This window comes from Camelus bactrianus, chromosome 11, assembly GCF_048773025.1.
Source record: "Camelus bactrianus isolate YW-2024 breed Bactrian camel chromosome 11, ASM4877302v1, whole genome shotgun sequence".
Taxonomy (NCBI): Eukaryota; Metazoa; Chordata; class Mammalia; order Artiodactyla; family Camelidae; genus Camelus; species Camelus bactrianus.
The window spans coordinates 25,184,702-25,206,006 of NC_133549.1; the positions used below are offsets into that span (position 1 = coordinate 25,184,702).

At 36.9% G+C, this 21,305-nt stretch overlaps 1 protein-coding gene across 13 annotated transcripts in view; it reads left to right on the forward strand.

The window, feature by feature from the left end:
• ATE1 (arginyltransferase 1) overlaps window positions 1–21,305 on the forward strand; it is a 171,868-nt gene that overhangs the window by 79,792 nt on the left and 70,771 nt on the right. For all 13 annotated transcript variants that reach the window (XM_074373521.1, XM_074373525.1, XM_074373519.1 and 10 more), the window contains 2 exons: window positions 1,820–2,001; window positions 5,840–5,939. In XM_074373521.1, coding sequence (XP_074229622.1) covers window positions 1,820–2,001; window positions 5,840–5,939 — 282 coding nt within the window. The remainder of the gene's footprint in view (window positions 1–1,819; window positions 2,002–5,839; window positions 5,940–21,305) is intronic.

Consider the following 21,305-nt stretch of genomic DNA (forward strand, 5'->3'; position numbering starts at 1 on the left):
CTTAATCAAAATGAACATATACATTTATTTACATCTTCTTTGATTCCTTTTGTCAGAATTTTGTAGTTTTTTTGCATATAGATTTTGTATATATTTTGTTAGATTTATTCTTAAATGTGTAATTTTTTGGTGGTTTTGGAAAAAGGTATTGTGTTTTTAATTTCAAATTCCAGTCATTGCTGGTATATATGGGAGCAATTGACTTGTATCTTAACCTTGTATTCTGTAACCTTGCTACAATTGCTTATTCGTTTCAGTTTTTGTTGTTGATTCTTTGGGATTTTTTACGTAGTGTGTTGTGTCATTTGTGAACAAAGACAGTTTTATTTTTCTCCTTCCCAATCTGTATGTATACCTTTTATTTCTTTTCTTGTGTTATTACACTAACTAGGATTTCCAGTATGATACTGAATAGGAGTGATGAGAGAGGATATCATTGCCTTGTCACCACTCTTGGGGGGAAAGCAGTCAGTTTCTTACCATTAAGTATGATGTCAGCTGTAGATTTTTTTGTGTATGTTCTTTATAAAGTTGTTGAAGTTCCCCTGTATTCCTAGTTTCCTGAGAGCTGTTAGTCATGAATAGGTGTTGGATTTTGTCAAATGTGTTTTCTGCATCAATTAACATGGTCATGTGATTTTTCTTTTAGCCTGTTTTCGTGGTTGGATTACATTAAATTTTTTTTAAATTACTTTCCTAATGTTGAAGCAGGCTTGCATACCTGGAATTAATCCTACTTTGTCATGGTGTATAGTTCTTTTTATACATTGTTGGATTCAATTTGCGAATATTTTGGTGAAAATTTTTGCATCTATGTTCATGAGATACTGTTCTGCAGATTTCCTATCTTGTAATGTCTTTCTGGTTTTGGTATCAGCAAACGTACTTTTTTCATTTTTCTTCATTCCCTTTTAGCTTTTTTCCACATACAGTGTCTGTGACTTTAACTGTGTGAAAATGATATACAAGTTTTGTATATTTGTTCACTTAAATTGTTAATCTCTAACATCCATTCAGTCTCTAGCAAAGCATTTTTATGGTGCTTCATAATTTTAATTATATGGTTTTCACTTGAGAGCAGTTCATTTAAAATTATGTTCAATTTTAAAGTAAGAAATATTTAACTGTTTACAGAAAGTGGGTATACTCTGAGATCTCTGAATTTTTTTCCTGTGGGATTATAGGGTCATTAAAATAATGATAAAAAATAACTTTTATTTTCCTTTGTCTAATAGGGAGAACATCATAACTCTTTGTACTTACACAGGAACTCTTAACCTAAAAAAAATCACAAGCTCGTATGCTTTATGAGTGTGGGGGACAGATCAGGCCTCGCTGGCAGTATGGGGACACTTCTGCTCACACCCAGCCCTCTCCCTTACGTCTTCCATCTTTCTCTCATATACCATTTCTTTCCCAACTTTCACGTGAAACAGAAAAATACAGTTTATTTTGCCCTCCAGTAAGATTGCTTCTGATAATTGTAATGGATCATATAGAACTTCAAATAATTCTTCATTTGATTATAGTTTAAGTAGTTGTTTACTTATCCTGTAAAATTTATATTTCCTACTGCAAATTTTAAAACAAGTTAAAAAGATCTGAAGTTGAGTTTTTACTATCGTTCCTTTGTTTGGTCAGTGTTTCTACAACTGAAAAGTTTTGTGGGATATGAGTCGAAAGATAATGGCAACAAAGAGGAAATTTTAGGACTTACTAACCTGAGTGAAATAAAAATATAAGAGGTTAACTATTAAGATTTTTAATATAAAGAGAAAAATAACAAACTGTTCATGTTTGTATGTCTACTTTTTCACAGGCAGAGAATCCCCCTAACGGACCGGATTGTGGCTATGGCTCCTTTCACCAGCAGTATTGGCTTGACGGAAAGATCATTGCCGTGGGGGTGATTGACATCCTTCCATACTGTGTATCGTCTGTCTATTTGTACTACGATCCTGATTATTCATTTCTGTCTTTGGGTGTCTACTCTGCCCTCCGGTAAGATTGCTTCTGACAATTGTAATGGATCATATAGAACTTCAAATAATTCTTCATTTGAATATATTTTATTATGTAATAGTAGAAATCCTATTTGATAGTACATAATAATTAGTTGCTCTAGTAGTCTCTTATATATTGGTATTTAGAAATACCACTTTTAGAATGGAGGCTGGTGTTTGATGGTAATTACCTGGCTTTTTATATCCATCTAATCTAGTGCATGAGAAGTCATTGTATTTGTGGGATGCTTTTGTTGTTTAGTTTATGCATTTATTTAAGCTCCCCTGTCAAAACCACTTCATGGTTTTTAAATGTTGCATATTTTTTCTTGTCATCACTTTTGTATGTGTACTTTTATAATTAATTAAAAGTTTCATGAATCCGGTATAAATGAATTAAAACAATGTCTGTTGGAAGTAATATACAATTATTTAGACTAGGACCTGGGAGTCCGAGTCTCCACCTAACTCCTTAACCCTCATCGAAAGATGATTTCCCTTTTGTGACCATGATTGCAAATGTATGCAACACAGCAAAAATATTTTTAGTTGCATTATCTTAATGGTAAAAAGATTGGGGTCTTAGTCCATGAAACTATTCATTTCTATTTTCATCCCTGCTTGTCTGTGTATACATGTGGTAGAGGAGGGAAGGAGGATTGAGAATTATTTTTCTGTTGTTTGCTGGGAGCTTGAGTCTCTCATTTTTCTCCCTCTTGATCATTGTGTCATTTTTTTCTCTCTACTTTTCCCGTTCTCTGTCTGATGGTCATACTTTTCACATCATGGTAAAATATACCTCAGGATTGATTATTTTGTTTATTGTGTATGTGTTTTTCTCTGAATTATAAAAAATAAAAGGGTCTTTTTTTTTAATCACCATTTGATTTTTTTAAAATATGGCCCATAATTGACTTTTTTGTGTTTTTCAATGGCCCACAATATTAGTGTTTTCAAAGTGACCTGTCTCTTAATGCCAAATTATATAGCAAATTCAAAAATACATGTTTGCAACTGATTCCTATAATAATCTTTTAGTTTTCTTATGTGGTTAATTACATTTTGTATAGACTAAAAACATTCAAAATTCTTTGTAGTATCTTTGTGACTTTTTGTGAAATTAGAACTGATAATTTAAAGCATTTGTATTTTGTAACTTTAGAAGTGTATATTTCAGAAAAGATACTTTCTTTGTCCCAAAAATCAGTCAGCACTTTGAAATTATTGCCGTTTTCTTTCTTGTTTTATTTTTGTTATCTCTTGCTTTACAGTGTGTAGCATGGATTTGTCTAGACTTCTCAGATAAATATTAAAAATGGTATTTATTCTTACATAATAAACCTCAGCCTCTGTATGAAATATGATTTCATGTCTCAGTAAACAAAGAGATACAGAAATCCTACTGCATTTGAGATAGCAAATAATTAATTCTCAGCAAAATGAGAACGAGTTCTGTTTGTTGCTTCGTATATCTTGAAAATTCTAGAGCTGGAAAGCTTTAAGGAAGTAGCAGAGGAGCCTGAGGGCACAGGAGCTGGACCAGGTGACAGTGTGGAGGGTGCCAGTGTGCTGCGGTCCCCTCACTCCCTTGCAGTGCTCTGGAGAGTGTGAGTGGCTGAGTTTATGCAAGAGGAGAGGTGGCCAGAAGGTTGACATTAGGAAGCAAAATTGGGGAGAGTAGGTTACAAGTTGCCAATTCCATTGTTGATTTTAATGTATTTCAGTGAAAGCTATCTAGGTAATTTTCCCTCAGTTTCTTAAGCAATCGTTCAATCAATAGAGTTTTTATACTCTACTCTATAATCAAGTATAGATTTTTATGTAATCTAGTCTGCAGAGTTTAAAACTGTTTGCCTTGGGAATCATGAGCATGGGATTTATTTACTTTTTTTAGCAAGATGAATTTTAGAAATGTAATTAATTTCTTTAACAGATGTTTATTTGAGCACAGTCTGTGTGTCCAGATACTGTTTATAGATGTGAATAAGACAGACAGGATTTCCAGCTTTGTCAAAGCTGGCAGTAAATTAGAAAACTTGACAGACACAACTTTAGAGACTGTTGTGCTGTGTTAAAAATAAAATTATGGTTGCAGGCATATGGCCCTTTGTACATAAGGTAGTCAGGAAAGAAAGAAGAAAAGGAGCCAGCTATGTAAAAATTTGAGGATAGAAGTCCTGGTCAGAGGTAGCAAGTCCAAGTGCCCTGCCCTAAGGTGGTTGGAATGAAGAGAAGGAAAGTCTTTCGGGCTGGGATACGAGGTAGGGTCTAGACAATGTTATCCAAGGAAGGCAGAGAGGCAGGTGGCATTGATGAGGAAGGTGCAGATGGAGCAGGGCTTACAGGTCACAACAGGGAGGTTGGACTTTTATAAAAGTGTGATACCAACCCAGTGTGAGGGTAAAGGGTTTGGAGAGGTTACCTGATCTGATTAATACTGTAAAAGACTTCTTAGACTGTTCTGTGGGTTATGGAGGGGCAACAGCAGAAACTGGAAATCCAGTTGGGAGGCTATTGGAATTGTCCAAGGGAGACATAGTGGTGACTTGGACCAAAATATTTGAAGTGAAGGTGGTGTGAGAAGTGGTCAGATTCTGGGTGTATTTTGGAGGTGGTGCCAACTGGACTTGATGGATTGGACATGAAGGCAAGAGGAAAAGAGCAGTTAAGGGTGGTTCATAGGTCTGGGGCCTGAATAGCTTGTGGGTGGAGTGGTGATTCAGTTAACTGAGATGAGCAGGGCCAAGTGAAGGAGTGCCGGTGTGGCTGGGTAGGGTGTCCACGTAGAGCCCAGTGGGCCTGCGTTGTTGTATCCGTGCATTCTTCCTCAGCTTGAACCTTGAGAGTGGGTTAGTTCTGGAAATAGTGGGAACTGTTCTTACTACAGAACAGCCTAATAATGTTTTAGTCTAATAATGTTCAGGTAGCTTGGATTTAAAAATATGTTTGCTGTAAAGATGAATTTTTAGGGCAGTAGCCCTTCACCAGTTTAAATTTAAACTTGCAGAATGAACAGACTATTCCCTTAAAAAAATAAATCTCTCCTTAGATTTCAAGCATCCACTGCTGTTAAAAACAGAGAAAAAGAAATTAAAACCTTGAAGAAACAAACCTAAAAACAGAACAAACAACTTTTCTCATATTTTAGAAATGTACTCTCAAACACAAGCATTCATTCAGATGGGAAAGTAGGATGAAATTCTGTGCCCATATTTATCCAGCTACAAATTAAAACCATGTCAAGCATAGGCATTGCGGACAGCTGCTTTGTTCAGTTAGTCCTCGCCTGTGCCAACAAATAGAGAAAAAGCAGTGAGGTAACATGGTTTCCTCTGCTCTTTAGTTTTAGAGAAAATAAATATTAAAGTAGCATCTGGACATAGGAAAGGATTACATGTCATGTACTACTGAAAGTATTTGCATGTAAATGATAATCTTCCTGAAATTTGTTGGCTTTTGAGTTTTCTAAAATTTGTTGTACTGCTTTTAACCTGATAAACCCAGTCTTTGAGAACTCAAGGTGATAATGAATAACAGCAAGGAGCTGTATTAAATCTCTAATTTTATGCTATTTGAATTTTGGATACACTACTGTGCCCAGCAAAGTGGAAAACCTGAACTTAGATGCATTTACTCAAAATAATAAAGTTTTTTGGTGTCTTCTCTTAAGTAAAAATCATCTTACAGTATTTTCAAAATTGTTTTTCTCTCAACACTTGGATTTTTTTAATAGCTTAATATCAGATTTTATCAAATATTTGTCACGAGATTATATAGTACTTTGAGTATTGGAGTTAAATTTAACTGTACCTTCATCTTTATTCTTCTTTTGGCAGAGAAATTGCTTTTACTAGGCAACTTCATGAGAAAACACCTCAGCTCAGCTATTATTATATGGGTTTCTACATTCATTCATGTCCCAAGATGAAATATAAGGTAAAGTTAATTTTCACAACTGTCTGTCTGCTGTAGAGTCAAGTTATGAAAATTAGTGCTTTCATAGTTTCTCATCATAATAGTTTAACATGCTTGTACATTTCTAATATATATCACAAATTATTTTTAAACGTGTCTTAAACTTTTCAGAGAATCTAGCTTGTTCATTGCCTGAAACAGTGCCTGACAAATAGGTGCTAAATATTTGTTAAAGTAAGTTAATAGGTAGAAATTAGTGGAATGTATAGAAAGCTCAGCTATTCTAGAACTTTCAGTAGGGCCCTGCTTCCTTGCGGTAGCACATTATGCCTATTAAGAAATCTACCTTTACAGGGTGCATCCTCACCCTCTCCTGCCCTCCATTTCTTCTCCCTCCTTTCAGTCTTAGCTTTGTTTCCTTTGGACCCAGTCGCAGTCCAGAACAACCGGAGCTCGGTGTGAGCAGTAAGATAGTTTTGATAATACAACATTTGCAAACGTTTGTAAGGTTTTCATCACGGGAAGATGAATCTTTAATATGATTTTTGTCTCAGGGCACAGAATTTGGAGCTTTGAAAGGGGTTCAGATGGGTTAACTTAACTCTCTTTGCTGTCTCAGAGATGAAGCTTTCTGTAATGAGAACCACAGCCCCCACTGTTCTTATTTTGTAATTTATCTTATTATTGTCTGACTTCAGTACATTTTAGAATTTCCCTTTTTAAAAAAGGTCTTACCGTTTATGACTCTTACTTTTATTCTATTGTATTTTTGATTATTGAAATATAATTGACCTACAACACCATGTTGATTCCAGGTGCACAACATGGTTATTTGACATTTCTATACATTACAAAATGATCACCAGTAAGTTTAGTTACTATCTGTCACCATATAAAATTATGACAATATTGATTATATTCCCCACATTGTACATTTCATCCTCATGACTGACTTATTTTGTAACCGGAAATATGTACTTCTTTATCTCCCTCAACTGTTTCATTCATCCTCCCATCCCCCTCCACTCTGGCAACCACCAGTTTGTTCTCTGCATCTATGAGTCTGTTTCTGTTTTGCTTGTTTATTTGTTTTATTTTTTAGATTTCACCTATAAATGAAATCATATGGTATTTGTCTTTCTGTATCTGACTTATTTCTCTTATCATAATACCCTCTTGGTCCATCTGAGTTGTCACAAATGGCAAGATTTAATTCTTTCTTTATGGCTATATATGTATATATATATATATGCACATATATATAAACCAGTCTTCTTTATCCATTCATCTGTCACTTAGATTGCTTCTATATCTTGGCTATTGTAAATAATGCTGCAGTGAACATAGGGGTGTGTGTATCTTTTTGAATTAGTGTTTTTCTTTGGAAAAATACTCAGAAGTGGAATTGCGGGATTATATGGTGATTCTGTTTTTAATTTTTTGAGGAAACTCCATAGTTTTCTACAGTGGCTGCACCAGTTTACATTCCCATCAGTAGTGCACAAGGGTTCCCTTTTCTCCACATCCTCGCCAACACTTGTTATTTGTTGTCTTTTTAATAACAGCCATTCTGACAGGTGTGAGGTGATCATCTCATTGTGGTTTTGATTTGCGTTCCCTGATGATCAGTGATATTGAGCATCTTTTCATGTGCCTGTTGGCCATCTGTATATCTTCTTTGGAAAAAAGTCTTTTCAGGTCCTCTGTCCATTTTTTAATTGAGAAGTTTGGGTTTTTTTGATGTTGTTTTATGACTCTCTTTAATGAAACTCTTTGATGTTTTCTAAGTATTAGTAGCCCACTGTAAAAGCTCTGGAAAATCTAGAGCAGTATAAAGGAGCAGGCCACATCCTGCCTGCCATAATAACAGTAACCAAATACCTCTGCTCTACTCAGAGCACTGCTTTAAGCTCCGAAGACAGGAAAAGATTTAAACATGAACTTTCCTCTTAAAACTTGTAATCTAGGTGCGGATTGGGGGTATTTTACATAAAATCAGGTCAGTACAGTGGTCTGGTAAGTGACCTGGGAGGTGATGGGGTTTGCTGCACAAGGTATGGAGGAGGAAAGGGTTTAACCGGAAGGAAAGAGAGGCCCCCCAAAAGAGTAGGTATGACAGCGAAGCACAAATCATGGAGAAGGAGTGCAGAAATAAGAATTACTAGGTGACAGAGCCATATGTATTCATAAAAAAATGGAGGAGGAGGAGGACGGTCGCCATTCAGTCAATCTCCCTTGTAGCTGAAGCCAAGTTATGAGCATGTTTTGTGGCTCTGTCTGCTGTTAACAATGTAAATATAATAAATATTAATCAGTTTATACATAAAGTCTATTAATGGTGTTTTGAGGAAAAACTTAGAAGCAAAATAAGTCCATAAATTGGTAAATTTAATTTGTTATTTAATGCAGTTAACATGGTAAGATATCCAAAATGGTTATTAGAAATAGGACCTCGTAATGTTTGCTGGCAGTTTCCAGTGTTTTAATATTCTCTATAGGCTGAAGTTCTTTGTAAATACAGGCATACCTCAGAGATACTGCGGGTTCAGTTCCAGACCACCACAGTGAAGTGAGTAACGCTATAAAGCAAGTCACACAAATTTTTCCCAGGACACATAAATATTATATTTACACTATACTGTAGACTGTTAAGTATGCAGAAGTATTATGTCTAAAAAAATGTACATACCTTCATTAAAAAATACTTCATTCCTAAAAATTGCTAACCATCACCTGAGCCTTCATTAAATCATAATCTTTTCACTGGTGGAAGGTTTTAAATAGCAAAATGTGACACAGAGACATGAAATGAGCAAATGCTGTTGGAGAAATGGTCCTGATAGACTTGCTTTTGATGCAGGGTTGCCACAGACCTTCAATTTGTAGAAAATGCAGTATCTGCAAAAAGCAATAAAGTGAAGTGCAATAAAATGAAGCATGCCTGTACTACTAAACTTGATATTTCTTATTAAACAATTTTTAAGATAGTCATACTAATAAGTAAAGAATATTGGAAATATTTTAAGAATAACTTATGATGTTAGGAATCCTATTCTCTCATTTAAAATCCCAAAAAGTAATATCTTTGGGAATTTGGAAACAACTATTAAAACCTGTAAAACTAGGTTATAGCTCAGAGTGGAAAAGGCATGGGGCGGACTCAATTTAACCATTTTAAACAAAACTTTAAATTTTTCCCAATATATTATATTCACATTATAACTTCTTGGGAGAGAGAATTCTGGGAATTTGTACTGTATTTAATGATTTTGTAAGTATGTGAGAGATAATAGTGATAAAATATCTGAATATTAAATTAATTTTGTAAAGCTGGCATTTGCCTGGCATAATTGTTTGAAAACTTTTGGGTCATCAGGAACATGTTGCTTTTAATTTTTATATTGTTTAAGAAAATTGTTTTTATCTCCTCATGATTGAAGTAAGTCAGTTTTTGTAACTGAAGAGTAAAGATACTTGCATTTCAGTTAAGGATATTTTATTATATTTTGAGCAAATGAGAACCCTTAGTTATGCAGGAATAGCACAACTGGTTGTAAACATAGGAATTTTCAGTCAGAAAATGTGCTATCAAAATTGTAAGATGGATAGTTGTTGGTTCAAGCATGAATAGTTCTCATTGCAAGTTGAAGGTCTAGAACTAGAGACCAATAAAAGATAACTCACAGAAAATGAATCACATACTATTATAAAATTTCTCATTTTCATGAATGAATGAGGGTAAATTTAGTATGTAACTACAATAGTAGTTAAAGTATCTTTTTTTCTTAGAGCGTAAGTGTTTCACGCATTAGTAGTGACATATTTTTGTCACATCGTAAAGTACACATGGAAAAAACTACAAGTGTTTTTTATCTGATGTTAAAGAAAAAGGAATATATTTTAATATAGGAATATGTTTAATAACTAAGAAGGAACAGTCCATTAGGTACCTGGTATACACTAGACACTGGGAATACAGTTGTAAGCAGAATAGATGTGGTCTCTGCCCTATTGGGGGTTAAATCTGAATGGGCACATAGATAATTATAATCCAGTACATAAAGTGGCACCAAGTGACTGTACCTGAAACTAGAATAATGTTTCATTTGGGTTTTCTGGTGTAGATTTAGACATAGTAAGTTACAGTCTTCATATAATACATTTATGACGCAGAGCAAATTATTTAACAGGTTTGAAATACACTAAAGAACTGGTTTTACCTGCTCTCTTATATTGAGTAATGAGCTATCATGAAGGCATACTGAAATGATGAGTCTCTTTATGGGTAGGAAAGACTGTCATTTGATAGATGATTCCCAAAGCTTTCCATCATCAATTTCTCTAACTCTGTACCCTGTTTGTGTGTGCTGCTCCATCCATCAGCAGTACATTTTGTTTCCCTCACCGTGTATTGGACTGGCCTTGTGACTTGCACTGACTAACAGGATCCCATAGAAGTAACTGCCTGGGACTTTAGGCCCAAGTCTTAAGAGGACAGACAGCTTTTGCTTCCTCTGTCTTTGAAGCCAGTCATCTTGTAGAAGGTCCAACTACCCTGCTGGAGAGAGAGGCCACTTGGGAGGCCTGAACATCTTGGATGTTTCAGCCCCAGCCAAGCAACTGGCTAAATGCAGTTGCCTGAGACCAGCAGAAGAACCACCTAGCTGAGCTATAGCCAAATCACAGAATGACGAGGAATAATTATTGTTGTTTTAAGCCTCTAAGTTTTGGGGTGGGTTGTTACTCAGCAACTGATGACTGAAACACGTGGTGTAGGATGGAAATCACTAGATCCAGTTGTAGATTTCCACATCGATGGATCAATGGAAGTCATTCTGTGCTGAGCTGTGCAGACTCTTGTCCTGAACTGAGCTGAACTGATCTGGGAAGTTTCTGACAGCTCAGTGTGAGAGAGTTTTGGCAAAATTACTTTATTTCCATGTGTGGTCATATCTAAAGATGTGCCTACTTGGCTTATGAGAATTCCTCTTTATAAGGCATTCAGTTTAATACCCTGACTTGGGCCTAGAAGGCGTTTGTTAACATGATGACACATTTTGATTTTGCTTGTGTTGCTAATGGTGAGCACTACAAGACGAAGATCACCACGTGGCCATCTTCATGGTTACCTAGATGGCTATAATGCAATGGAGTCTCCTCTCAAAGTACTCAAGGTTTACTAGGTCAGAGCAGTTATACTCCTGTGCAGCATACTCCCTAAAATGCATTTTACTGAATTATTTTGATTTTACTGTTCTGTGTGTGTGTTTTAAATAAAGGTTGATTTATATAAGTAGTAAATAGTCAGATACGTTTTGTCTGTGGCCATAGTCTTAGGTTAAGGCACAAGGTAGTCACAGAAGAGTTTTAGAGTCATTAATGAAAAGAAATTATCTTGATAAGATGTGTTATCATTGCTCGCTTTACCTATTATAATAATTGTGGCCATTTTAATGGGACTTGGTAATGTTTGGCATAAATCAGTACCGATTTGGGGACTTGGGAACTGGCTGAAACAAACGGAAACTGTATTTTCAACTTAGGAGAGTTTCTCCTTGGAGGAGCTGTCCTGCTGAAGTGGGAGTGGGTGGTGTGGTTTTCTGGATGCCATCCTCAGTGGTGTTCGTCCTCTTTCTCTGCCCCTCTCACAGTTCCCAGGTAGTGGCTGCCCTTTGGACATCACAGGCCATCAGCGGTGGCTAGAATTCAAAAAGAATAATATCCTCTCCTGTGTCTCACTTTTCTAAAATATTATTTTTAATTGTGGTAAAATATACATTGCAGAATTCCTCTTAACCATCTTTAAGTGCACAGTTCAGAAGTATTAATTAAGTATATTCACATTGCTGTGCAGCCATCACCACCATCGAGCTCCAGAACTCCTTTCATCTTGGAAAACTGTAACTTGTATCCCATTAAGCAATACCTCCGCATTCCCCTCTCCCCCCAGCCCCTGGCAACCACCATTCTACTTTCTGTCAGTCTCAGTTTGACTACTCTGGGTACCTGATGTAAGTGGAATCATACAGTGTCTGTCTTTTTGTGACTGGCTTATTTCACTTAGTGTAAGATCCTTAAGGTTCATCCATGTTGCAGGTGTCGGAATTTCATTCCTTTTTAAGGCTGAGTGATACTCCATTGCCTGTATACACCACCTTTTATTTATGCATTCATCCATTGATGGACACTTGGATTGCTTCTACCATTTGCCTATTGTGAATTATGCTTCTGTAAACATGGGTGTACAGGTATCTGTTCAAAACACTGCTTTCAGTTCTTTTGTGTATATGCCCAGAACTGGAATTGCTGGATCATATAGTAATATTTGTGTAATTTTTTTTGAGGGAACGCCATACTGTTTTTTGTAACAACTGCACCATTATCTTCCCATCAGTGGTGCACACGGGTTCTGATTTCTTCACATTTTCACGAGCTCCTGTTATTTTCTGGTTTTGTTTGTTTGGTTTGACATTAGCTATCCTAATGTATGTGAGCTGATCTCTGTCTCTTTTTTAAGATCAAGAAAAACCTTACCAAGAAGCCTCCTAGCCTGTTTCACTCATTTCATTTGTCAGAGCTGTGCCTCTTTTCTGTGCCTGAGCGAGTCACTCACTAGCAAGGGGAATGGAATTAATTTAGGGCAGATGTGATTGGAGATGGGCAGAGTCACTTCTTGGAGATCGTGGCACTGCAGAAGGTGAACATCTGAACAAGATTTTTTTGTTTTTTAAATTCTGCCTAGAACCCAGTATTTTTAAACTGAGCTGTTGATTTATATTTATTTATTTTATATATAGTTTATATACGTTATGCAGTTTGTGTGTGTATATATATCATTATATATGCTTTTACAAATTGAACTGTAGGTTTAAGTATAGTTTTCTAAGGCTTCTTTAAAAATAAAATGTTTTCCTGTGTTTTCAAAATGCTTAATATTTGCATGTAAAGCTTAGTTTACATTCTCTGTTTTGACACCTTTCCATACATTTCAAAACTATTCAGTTTCCCTTGAATGTGAAAATTAGAATATATAGAAATTGGTGTTGGGAATAATTTTTTAAATTTCTTCTCCATGTTGCCTCTCAGACTGCTGCTGCAAGGCCATTCTGTGATCTGAAGGAGGTGTTTTGACTGAGTTCTTTATCCAGACTTATATGCAGGCCAAAGTAAACAGTGATTCAGGCAGTCTGCCTTGGTATCATGACATGGCCAGACATCAGACAGTTGAAACATCAGAAAGGGTTCGGAAATGTCAGAAAAGAAACAAAAGGCTAATTCATCTGTGATTAATCTTTCTTAAAATTCAGTGCCTCAGCTTGATTGTGGTCAAACAGCATCTCTGGAATTCTGCAGGAGTTTGCCTGAAAAGAGGTAGCTGACATAGCTGTTATAAAAGCGGGTACTAGAAGAACTTGGAGCCCGCAGAGCTTCATCTGCAAAGTCCTGTGCTGCTGGAATCCTCGAGCTCCCGAGCTTTTCAGGATTTCCTGACTAGACAAAGTAGCAAATGTTATTTTACTACAGTCTTGCAGCCCAGGGTGATGCATTTGGGTACACGTGGTAGTGACTTTGCTCCTACTGGTCTGAAAGAAATACAAATGGTCTCATCAGTTACCCACAGCACAGTACAGAACACTGGAGTGCTTGATTCAGCACCTATTTTTGATGTTCAATTAAACATCCAGTGAATTAGACACGGTCAGTAGAAAAAATTACCACAGAATAATTTTAGTAAGGGGTTTTCGATGCCTCCTGCAGGCAATGGCTTCTGGCTTCTGTATCATGCTTTATGAAGACCTTCCCTATCCCTCATATTAGAACATAATAATATCCTCTCTTTATTCCTTTTCTCTGGCAAGATTCATCTCAGGTTTGCTCCACTCTGAAACCTTGCCTGACTCTCCTGTGTGTAAGTGTACGTTTCCATCGCAGCTTACATGTTGATACCTGACACTTACTGCACTGTATTACAACTACTTGTTTTCATATCCGTCAGTCTCTTTAGACTCGAAGCTCCTTCGAAGATGGAGCTTGAGCTCATTTATTACTTACTGTAGCAACAACCCCTGATTTACAGTAAATATTCAATAAATCTTTGAATGGTTGGAGGGAGATCAAGAACAATGAGTAATTGGATTACTGGTTAGAGGGAAAGTACATATTTGCACCAAGTAAAGTGACGTCATTTGGCATTTCTACAGCATAGACCTTTGTATAGTTTTGGCAGTATTAATCAAAGATAAGTTTATAACAATTGTTTACTTTTAGAATAATGAGAAAGTTGTTTTGTTTCAATTGTCAGACGAACACTGAAGATACTCTTGCATTTGCCTTTTTCTTCAAATTGAAAAAGCACTGCAAATAATTTAGAACATTTGTAATTCTAAAATGATAGTCCTGTATAATATTTTATGTGGTTTATATTTGAATAGCATTTTATTTTTAAATAGGTTGATCTAAAAATGTATCTAACTGAATAAAGTTTATTATGTAAAACCCTTGAAATAACAGAATATAGTATAAATTTTTTTCTAGGGAGTATGATTATAAATTTTGATAATTGTGTAATATGAATGTACAGTCTAAATACTGTTTTAACTAGCATTGATTTGTTTCATGATCTCACATATTGGCTGTAGAGGGGCAATGAAGGGGGCTTCTCACTGTGAGATCTGGTTCCCGCTTGTCCCCAAGTAATGGTTCTCTCTTAGGGGCAGTTTTGTCCTTATCCCCATCCTATCTCATTTCTGGAGACCCTTTTGATTGTCGCAACTGAGGTGATGGGAGAAGAGGGTGTGTGTGCGTGCTGCTGGCATCTAGTCGGAAGAGGCCAGAGATGCTGCTAAACATTCTTCAGTGCATGGTCCCTGCAATGAAGATTCTTTGGCCCAAAATATCAGTAGTGCTGAGGTTAGAGAAACCCTATTTAAAGAGTTAGCTTTTTGCCATTGAAGTCAGTAGGGCTTTACAGTTGCTGAGTTACCGTGTGTAATTTGACTACTGCTGTCAAGAAGGAACTGCCAGAAAGATTAATTTTGGGTTCACCATAACAATCTTGAAATAAACTATCCCGTTATGACACACCAGAGAGAGGTTTCCTGTGTCTTAATTCATGACCCTGTGCGGTCATAAACGTATTGATGACCCCAGGACTGTCTTAAATTTTCTTTGGGGGCTTATATGTGGCCTTCATGTCGGCTTAAAGGTAATGTAATGTTTCTGTACAATGAGATATATCTAGCGAATCTTGAGGTCTCATAGAAGGAGCAGCAGAAACAACAAATAAAGCTAAATTTTCCAAAATGTGTTGCTTTGTTTTTCTAGTTCCGATGTGAGTGGTAGGGTCTGTCTTTAGTATTTATAAATCATTCTGTTTTCCTTGCTTTGTAGAAATAGAAAGAAATTTGGCAGCTTCATAATAACCAAGTGAATTGAATTATTCTTTCCCTAGCAGCTAATTGAGTTCATCTTTTTTAGTACAGAGAGAACACAGTGTTGGCATATGTTTCAGGATGGGAGGTTAGACTCCTTCAGCTTTAGTGGCACAGGGATGTTTGGCACATCCTATACTCGTGTGCTTTAATCTAGCCCATTTGGACCTAAGCTGTTTTAGAAAAGCACGTGTGTGTATGTGTTTATTGTTTGTCTTGCCTAGTATTCTACCTTGGTGTTGATGAGAGAATGAAGCCAATTTCCACCTTTCCCACACCGCTCCAGGACCCCCCATCACAGCTCAGGTGTTCTTTCCTTCTTACATCTGTACGTGTTCTCTTGGTTCTTATATCTCATTCTGTAAAAATAAGGCAACTGTAAGGTTTTCATACTTGACACTTTCTTTCAAAAGCCTTATTGTCTGCATTTGTGGCATTAGCTAAAGTGAAGCAACCTTGAGGAGCATAATAATCTGGGATATTCAGCAGTCGGTTGACAGTGACAACACTGAGAAGCACAGGAAGCTCTGTGTCCACGGCTAGAGGACCTTTCTGGTTGTTGCCTCACTGCCTTCCAGCCTGTGGCCGTCCTCAGCCACGGAACTATTCCAGCATGAGGTGCATTGTGTGGGGATCGTTTTATTCTCTCACACGGGTCTCTTAAATCCACATTTCTTGGCTTGGTCCTCAGGAGTTCCTTTTTCTTCCTGATACCTCATCATCTGCCCTTGGGCATCCTTTGTCCCCATTTTCTCTGCCGTTTGTCCCACACAGAGACCACTGCATTGAGGTGTGTGCCATGCCTGTACTTCTTTTCTGAGGGAAATTGCTATTCTGATCGTTTCTGCCAAAGGAAATGCAGCCTTGGAGTTTAGGTCACCATGTTTAGTGCCACGTGACCCTGCCATCTTAATTGCTATTAGTTGGACTAGGCATGGGTACCTGACCCCAAGGTGGTCGATCTCCGGTAGACTAGGGTCAAGTAAGGCTCATCATTAAAGCTTTGCCCACTGAATAGTGGATGACCAGGCCATTCAGATCCTCTCTTTTAAGGAAGTGTGGATTGAGACTACAGGGAGGATCAATATTTAGTGGGAGTCGTCACTGAGAGCTACACAGGGAATGGTAACAAAAGCTCAGAGTTAGATTAGGGCTCCATAAACACAGGTCCATAAAGTTTAAATTGTAGGCAAACTTTTGTACACATGCCCATTTATCTTGAGAATAGAGTTCATGGATTTCTTTCATCTGGCTTTCAAAGGGGTCTGTGAACCAAAAGATAGCAAGTAATGAGATGGTGGGGGAGCAGAAGCAGACACAGTGAGTAGCAGATGAAAATACAGGTTGCGGTCTCCTGCTCTGAGGGGAGACAGGTAACCACTTGTTAGACCTACTTGTCGGTTTTTGAATTATGATCTGGGCCTGGGTTTCCTCCTCTTCCTGGATAGCCTGGGATTATCTGGAGCCTGACCCTACGTGGGTAATATTTGTGCCCTCATTTTCTTATGTTCTTCCCTAAAATGTTCTGTTCCCCTCTGCCATTAGTACTAGCCACTTAGTGGAGCACCTGAGTGAATTTCTTTGTTTCTTTAATCCAAAGAGCCAAACTGATAAACATGTCTGTTAGCAGCATAGATGTGCTAGAGAGGGCAACAGCTGTGCCATTTCCCTGGCTGCTGAGTATTATGGTCAGTACCTACATAAGGTGTGTCCATATAAATGAGCCACATGCTCACCTAAGGTTAGATGGAGGATAAGGAGGGAAGGAACTGGTGAAATATTCTGTATAACAGGACTTGATAAAATCCCAGATCGTAAATAGTTTTTACTCTTTTCCTATCAGTGGAACATGCCATCTTCTTTTTCCAAGATGTTAACCATAGGATTGTGACGGAGGGTTCAAAAAAGTGGTTGATTTACCATGTTTGTGTCTGGGCATAAAAAACATTGACTTAAAAATTAATGTGAACAGATGGTAGAGAATATTACATTATCTGACGTTTTAACACACTGAAACAGATTAGTGAGGTTGAGAATTTTCTTCCTTGAGAATTGAAGAACAAAATGACAACAAACAGATCTTTGTTGGCATGAAGGAGATATATGACCATCATACCTTAGAGACAGAGAGAGGACCATCTCAGTTCTAGCCTAAAGCCGTGAAAACTAAGACCAAGGTAGTGGTGATAATGAGTTATAATTTTTCCTAGGAAATAGAATAGTTGCTTTTGTAACTTGGAACTACCCAAGTCTAATTTAAATTTAATTTTTCCAGAGGTTTGCTGCTTCTTACTGAATGTTTGGCCAGGCAAAGTTTTGAGCTTGTTTTTCAAACTAAATTATGATGAAGGATTAAAGAGAAGGGAAAGGGCGTTGTCATAGAAAATCAAACAGAAAATGTGTATTTTCTTTTTTCACTGATTCCCCGGTAAAGTTTTTATTCTTCTTCTTTTTTTTTTTTTCCTTATTTTAAATATGGTCAGTTTACAATGTTGTGTCAATTTTCTTTCCATTAAGAATTTTCTTAGGGGACAAAACAGTAAGTTGAAAATTAAAATAAAAAATATACAACTTATTTAACTAACTGGCTGCATTTCCTTTGAATTTCAAGGTGGTAAAAGTTCTTAAGTGCTACACAGCCGCCTTGATGGGCCAGGAATCATAAATACTTAGAGGGGACTTAGGAAAATAAGGACCCTTTTTTAAAAAAGATAAAAGGTCCATTTCTCCCTTCTTTGTTAACATTTATTGGTTTTCTTTTACTTTTTAATTCTCTTCCCATCACTTTTGGGTGAACTGAGGAAAAACTGGAGAATGCCCTGTGGGTGCTTGTGTGCCTCTGCTGTTGTCATGGAGTCACATAGACTGTAGCTGCGTATTTCAGTTAAGGATTTGGAGTAAGGCTCATAAAAGGGAAATTTCTGTCCTCTGTAGTCAAGGTCTCACATTCCAGTACAGCACCGTGTAGCTGCACTGCTCCTAGCTCACAAGGAAGGCATCTTGAAAATGGTAAAAATATTTTCATATTTTTGGATACAGAATCCTAGAGAGATGCTAAGTGTTTTTATTGCTTTAATTCAGATTAAAGCTAATAAACCCAGTCCCAGAGGCTCTGTTAGAGTCAGGTTAGTAGGGTTGGTGAGTGAGTCTCAGATAAGAGTCCAGCAAGCAGTTTTACTTGTTTTTGGAGCTCGGGAAGTGATAGTTTTGTTGATCCAGCTCCACTTTGGAAACTCGCCATTTCCAGACATGGCCTGAGGCCCTCAGTGAGTACTCTAAGTGAGACAGTGAAACCAGAGGGCTCAGTTCCATGTTATTGTATTGTGATTAACAGTCCAATGGTAGACTTGATTTATTTGGAAGTATTTTCAAGCTTTCAGAAAAGTCTCAGGAATAAAAATGATACAAAGAATACTCAAATACCCTTCACTCAGGTTCACCTTCTTCTCTCTTCCCCCCATATTTACATAGATACGTGAATATGTGTATTTATACACTTAAAACACACACAAATTTTTTTAACTATTTGAAAGTAAGTTGGTTATACTGAGTGATTCTTTAGTCCAAAAATTTTTGCTTAGTAAGCAAAATACTTGCCAGATGTGTTTGGAGAATATGTGTTTTGTAATTATTAGCTCAGGTAATTCTCACAACCACCTGATACAAGTGTTATTTTCCCCACCATTTTATAGAATAGAAGTCTGTAACTAACGTACAAGTAGTTAATGTCGGAGTGTTCACATTCAGGTAGACTGAGGCTGAAGCCCAAGCCCTGCTATGTTGCTTCCCTTTAGGACACTGCCAGTGTGAAGACTTTCATGCAGATTTTAAAAACACTCTTGAGTTCTCACAGACTGTATCAGTCCAGATTTCATCTATTGTAAGACATGCATTTTTTTCTTATTCTCACATTTTAAAAGCCTGGGTGTGTTTTTCACAATGGATGGTGATGTAGTTGACAGTATATACATGTGTGTGCAAACTTGGTTGTTAAATTTGGTGGTGTGCTTTTTGGCCACTGAGGTAGGGGTATGTGTGTGTGTGTTTTTCATTTCCCACTTGAAAGGGAAAATGATGTTCTGGGTTACCAGCTCTAAGGGGTAGAGGAGCTGTTGCATTTTATTAAATATTGTGGACTTGCTTGAAGATCAGACATGCTAAATTTTCACAAGTAAAATATGTAAATATTTCTGAAAATACAGCTAAGAGCTCCTTAACTATTTGAACTTAGTGTTCAAGTGTTGATTGGGTGGTATAAGTTGTGCTGTTGCAGAATTTACCTTCCTTGACATGGGTTTCCTTCTTCTGTTTGTCCTTCCCCATTCTTTTCTTCCTTTTTTTTTCTTTTTGATTTTAAAAATAATTCCTCTTGTGGAAAAGGGGATAAATTAGAGGAATGTTAAAAATAAAAATTGCCTGCAGCTCTCTCACCCAGAGCTCATCACAGCTGACATTTTGCTGTATTTCCTTTGGGGTTTTGTAAATATACATGCATTTCTTTTTTCCTCACAGTTATTAGGTGATACATGCAATATTGTTTCCTACCTTTTTCTGTTTTCTTCATAAGTATTTTCCTATTTTTCTTAAATCTTTCATTACCCCCTGATTCTAAGTGACTGTAAATGTTATAATGTGCCATAATTTATCGAGCTATTACTGTGTGTTTAAGTTCTTTCCACTTCTTCTTGCTATATAAGTAACTCACGGCAAGCATTTTTTGGTATATTTCTTTTTGAGACTGTCACAGAATTTACCCTTTTGCACATTCATGCTGGAGGTGAGGAATCCATCCGTATTGTGTGTCTATACATTTGGGACATCTTCCACGAAGAGCAGAGCAGCACTATACATTAGAAGCTACTGAAAATTAGACTAGTAAACGTACACAGGAGTATAACAACGGGTGTCTCCTGTTTTATGAAAAATAAACCAGCTGATTTTCTTTTTAAATTTTTCTGTCTCTCCTAAAATTTTACACTGATTAGTCACTTAGCTTGACTGCCTTTAGTTCTTATACACTGATGAAGTGTAAGTTTATTTCTTTTCCTACAGTTTTTTGGATTTATTTAGATACTGATAAATTTTATACTACCTTTTAGGAGTCATTAGTGCTGATGTCTTGTGGCTATTTTAATTTCAAGTTGAAGTAGTGAAAGGTTACTTTTGTTCTTTCAGTACTTCCCAGCCTTAGTTTGCAAGTCCTCAGGAGGATTATAAGGAAAGTTGAATAACTCAGTGATGTCAGCCCCTGTTGTAATAAAGGAAATAAAAGTTCGTTTTTAACTTTAGTTCTCTTAAGAGGACAGTTTGGCAAGAAAAATGAGGAATACCTCCAACAATATGAAAGTAGATAACTGTCTTTTGCCATTTGTGTTCTTTTCCCCCTCTTCAGCTTTATTTTCTTGGGCCGTCTACAGTGCAGCAGTGGCTCTGGCCTGACTTTATTCCACTTCTTGCTTTCAACACCTAAGTAGGGTCACCTAATCTTCCTGCAGGTGTACATTTTCAGCTTTTGCCCTCAGCCCCTAACGTAAGAGCCCTGTAACTGGGCTGTGGTAGCTCAGCACTGTGACCTGCTCTAACAGCCGGGGCTCTGGCTTCTCCCTGCCCACTGCCTTGAATCTGTTCCTTATGTTCAGTTTATCTGCTGATGCCCTTCCATTCCTTCTGTAAAACACACACAGTGCCCATGGCAGTCAGAAGACTTATGGCTGGTAGGCTGCACTTTAGTGTACATGCATGTCTGTTTTCATAAGTTTTTTATGCCAATTTTACTTGTTATTGTAATGGTGCAGCTTAATTAAATATTAAGTAAACTGATGAAAGATGTTTTTAAAAAAGTTATTTGCATTAAACCTAATTTGAATGCTTTGGGTAGACTCAGAGATGAGTCAGAAAATTGCTGCTGAATTAGTTGTGGATGAGATAACAAAGAGTTTGGGGTAAAATAAAAATC